We start from the raw sequence: 4,310 nt of genomic DNA on the forward strand, positions 1-4,310 counted from the left end.
GCCATCAGAGGGATGCAGTAGCAAGTTGTAATCGTTATTCGTTGTCAGAAGTATGAGGAGTGGTCAGCAGGGGCCAGTAGAGGTCAGCAGTGGTCAGCAGGGGCCAGTAGAGGGCAGCAGAGGGATGGAGTAGCAAGTTGTAATCGTTATTCGTTGTCAGAAGTATGAGGAGTGGTCAGCAGCGGTCAGCAGAGGCCAGCGGAAGCCAGTAGAGACCAGTGGAGGCCAGCAGAGGGATGCAGTAGCAAGTTGTAATCGTTATACGTTGTCAGAAGTATGAGGAGTGGTCAGCAGGGGCCAGTAGAGGTCAGCAGTGGTCAGCAGGGGCCAGTAGAGGACAGCAGAGGGATGGAGTAGCAAGTTGTAATCGTTATTCGTTGTCAGAAGTATGAGGAGTGGTCAGCAGCGGTCAGCAGAGGCCAGCGGAAGCCAGTAGAGACCAGTGGAGGCCAGCAGAGGGATGCAGTAGCAAGTTGTAATCGTTATACGTTGTCAGAAGTATGAGGAGTGGTCAGCAGCGGTCAGCAGAGGCCAGCGGAAGCCAGTAGAGACCAGTGGAGGCCAGCAGTGGCAAGGAGTGGCAAGCAGTAGCGAGGTATAATCGTTATACGTTGTCAGAAGTATGAGGAGTGTTCAGCAGCGGTCAGCAGAGGCAGGCAGAAGTCAGTAGTAATCGTTATACGTTGTCAGAATTATCAGGAGTGGTCAGCACAGGCCTGTAAGAAAATTCAAAAGTACATGCTACTTTATGATGGACTTATACCACTATCGACGGCCAGAATGCTCAAGCTTGTCGAGAAGTAGTTCCGAACAGCGGTATATGATGTGCCAAATGTAATAGATCGAAAAATTGTTATTCTCATTTAACTTTTTCATATGATTGCACGTTACGAGAAGGCAAATGTAAGCCATTCTCTCTCGACACCCACGAAGCGGTCCGAAATTACATCGGGCAGCTTTGGAGAATCGAGAAAGAAGGCATGCGTCGGTTTGCCTTCGTCGACTCTGCGAAACTCGTACGTGCTCACGTACGCGTGATCTGATATGGTGTGAGAAAGTGGAATGAGGTGTCCCCCGGTGCACCCGTGGCTCCGTCTGGTATCTCTGCCTCTAGTGCCACTAAGTAGCACGTACGAAAGTGAAACTTTATCAGGCGTGTCGTCATTGTTCATCATCCATAATATTGTTTATGAGAACCGATACCGATTCTCGGAACATTGTACTACGATTCTGCAAGAATTTAACCGTGTTCAGTGTATCGTTTACTGGTGCAACTAACTATTCTCTCCTAAACGTGCACGACAAATGAACTCCAGTTTGCCATAACCCAAAGACGTATTCGGAACGAATGGTTGGCTCGGGACGGCCATCTCGTATCAACCGAGAGAAACTTATGCGGTGTTGTTATCTTACAATAATATCGAAGACATTTGACACACGTCGTTGTCGATGTTGAAATTTTTAAATGCAAAGACAAGTTCGAGACGGTTCGTTGATTTAATCGGCGTATGACTCGAAACAATTGAAAATGTACGAGAATCTGTTCAAGAACCCGTTGTACCGCGTGTTCGTGTACGGAACATTGAAACGAGGGGAGCCTAATAACAGTCTGATACAGAACACCGCGAATGGATACGCGAAATTTCTGGGACTTGGAAAAACCACGATACCGTACCCGTTAATTATCGCGACCAAATATAATATACCGTTTCTGTTGAAGAAACCCGGAGTTGGTCACGTGAGTATTGCACGTGTTGGTGGAATATTAGCGTCGATAATGTTGCTGATGCACGCGTTCCCCGTGGTTTATGACAGATAGCGATCACATCTGTACCTACAGTGGTGTAAATTCTTGCTTTTCGTGGTGGGCACTGTTATTTAAAATACGTACAAACATGTTTCTTCCTTACCATAATTAACATCGATCGTTTGAATTTTAACCGAGCGTATACCTCCGCAGTTCTGTCTTTCTAACACGAGAATCCCATATTTCGATCTTCGCTACTGGGAATCGAAATATCTTTTTATTATGCAATTACATGTCACCCTAATTCGAGATTCTTTGATGCCTATACATAAATAGCATGTTCTGGGCGAAATATACGACGTCGACACTAAAATGCTAAACAAACTAGACGAGCTGGAAGAGCATCCAGCATTCTACCAACGTTCGGAGGCAGACGTTTTGATGGCTCCGGAGGCAAAGATCAAATTGAACGATAACTTCGAGGAGGTAATCGTCCTCCCCGTAGATTCGTGACATTTGTTACGAAATGTTTCTGGCAAATGAATTTGTTCGTTGTACCTGTTCTCAGGTTGGTACTTTGATGAAGGTTTGGATATATTTTCTACCGAAGTTCAAGGCGTCCTTGTTGGAGGGCCCCATGTACAGCTCCTACAGCAACGACGGCAGCCACGGACTGAAATATTGCGAGAAGTATGTCCGCGAGGCCACGTACGATCACAGAAGCGAAGTTCAATTATCCTGTTAATTATTCCCCCGAAATATTTGTTTCTAGCGAGGAGAGTACAATAAGGCCCGAAGATTTGTTTTGATGAAGCGTATTTGCATAATTCTCGTTGCTTCCTTGTCGCATGTGTGCGTGAACATTTTCATTGTTGGTAGTCAATAAAGGGTCATTCGTCGCATTACATTACATCACATTACTGAACTTGAACCCTTTGCACTCCGATACATCTATAGCAAAAATGAATACCATTCTTTATCACGGAATTCTTTTATAGATTTTAGGATCGCAAAGGGTTAGGTTATGTTACTCGCGTATCTTCATCGCTACGAATACAATTATAGTTGATGGTGTTAGTAGCTTTCAAGTATGAGTCTTTTTATATTATACGCTAAAAAGTAACCAAATATAAAAGGAATAACTCTCTGTCCTTTGTTACAACTCATGGTTGTAACGAGAAACCGTTAAAATGCCCGAGAGCCTGAAACAGTGTTATCAACTATAAGAATATGTGCCACGAAAGTTCTTAATACATTATCGAATAGTAATTTAAGTGATATATTTTTAATAAAGCAAATTAATCGTTGAGAAGGCGTCTCGGAATGTACATCAGGTACAAAATGACAAAACCCCGCGGCAACGGTTGAAAATTACCTCGTGTATTATGCAATTATTCTCGAATAAATATAAAAAAAAAAAAAAATGAGAACCATCGAACGTAGTACAGCGCGTACACCGTTACTTGCAAAAACGTTTATTATTCAATTCTCACAATGAAATCTTAAAACGTCGGGCGTGTCGTCGAAGGTGTACGAAATGAAACAAAGAAGAATGTTACCAGAACATCTCTGTGTGATTTTTTTTTTTTTTTCTTCTTTTTTCTTTATTAAGTTTATCGTTCGCCACGCTGCATCCTACTCTCTTTCTTTCGCGCAATCTCGCTTCCTCTGTCATTCTATCGCTTTCTCTCGGTTAACAGTTGCGATAAAAATTATTTTATTTCATCTATTCTGTAACAAAAAGGCAGGCGAAGTCCCACGTGTCGTCCTGACGACTCCGGGGCGGTGTCGTTCGAGAGACACATGCCGCTGCATGACTTCGTTTCGCTCAAATTCGATCACTTATTTACGATCAGGGCTTGCCGACCCCTTTCCTCCTCTCACCCAGTTTATCTGGAAAGCTGCGCGAAATCTAATCGATTTCTGGTTCTACGAAGGTCGGTCAACCAATTCGTTCATTAAAAGAAAAATATAAAAAGAAAAGAACATTTTCATTAAATCGGTTACTATTTAATCTCTTAGTTTTCCAACATCATGTTGAACCCTATCTATCGATCGTGCACAACACTACACGTATGTACACAGTTCTCGCGTTACACAAATGAACATATAGCAGTATTTTGCTTTGCAAAATGAACGAAATAATTGGCCAACCGAATAGCATAGCTTTTCGAAGTGGTCTGTGTGAAAATGCCCAAGAAACGTTTCTCCAATCATCGAGATAAAACGACTATTTTACTCTCTCTCTTTCTCTCTCTCTCTCTCTCTCTCTCTCTCTCTCTCTCCCTCTCGAGTATACAAATTCATCGCGCGTGTTTGAAAGCTAGCCGCGAAATCACCGACACACATATTGCGGGTGGCTCGCAAAAATTAAAATGCTTTTAAGGCAGTTCGTGTAAGTTGTCCTAGGAAATTTATTATAAATAATCACATATTTTTTTTTTTTTTTATATCGTTCACTATACAAGGCTCCGTTTGTTTCTCTTCCTCGCTTCTGTGTATATGGCTCGTGTCTTGCGTTGCTTCTCAAGCTTTTTACTCGTTCCCTTCTCATTTCATTTTA

General features: G+C 42.7%; 1 protein-coding gene across 2 annotated transcripts; it reads left to right on the forward strand.

Moving 5' to 3' along the window:
* Positions 1 to 1,055: 1,055 nt before the first annotated feature.
* Positions 1,056 to 4,178, forward strand: LOC122405446 (putative gamma-glutamylcyclotransferase CG2811). Of its 2 annotated transcripts, XM_043410196.1 has the most exons (4): positions 1,056 to 1,738; positions 2,084 to 2,233; positions 2,316 to 2,437; positions 2,520 to 4,178. In XM_043410196.1, the coding sequence occupies exons 1-4, from the start codon at positions 1,529 to 1,531 to the stop codon at positions 2,554 to 2,556; spliced, it is 519 nt and encodes a 172-aa protein (XP_043266131.1). In that variant the 5' UTR covers positions 1,056 to 1,528; the 3' UTR covers positions 2,557 to 4,178. The 2 variants fall into 2 exon arrangements, with proteins under 2 accessions (XP_043266131.1, XP_043266130.1); XM_043410195.1 differs by having other exon boundaries at positions 2,316 to 4,178.
* The last annotated feature ends 132 nt before the right edge of the window (positions 4,179 to 4,310 follow it).

Source organism: Colletes gigas, unplaced genomic scaffold, assembly GCF_013123115.1.
Source record: "Colletes gigas isolate AHSC1104 unplaced genomic scaffold, ASM1312311v1 Colletes_gigas_Sc00004, whole genome shotgun sequence".
Taxonomy (NCBI): domain Eukaryota; kingdom Metazoa; phylum Arthropoda; class Insecta; order Hymenoptera; family Colletidae; genus Colletes; species Colletes gigas.

What these genes read in the sequence shown, in the direction of transcription:
- LOC122405446 (XM_043410195.1), top strand. Translation starts at nt 1,529, where the DNA reads ATGTACGAGAATCTGTTCAAGAACCCGTTGTACCGCGTGTTCGTGTAC. An exon ending in AGAAACCCGGAGTTGGTCAC is followed by an intron (nt 1,739 to 2,083) that starts GTGAGTATTGCA and finishes ATACATAAATAG; the next exon opens with CATGTTCTGGGCGAAATATA. An exon ending in TGAACGATAACTTCGAGGAG is followed by an intron (nt 2,234 to 2,315) that starts GTAATCGTCCTC and finishes ACCTGTTCTCAG; the next exon opens with GTTGGTACTTTGATGAAGGT.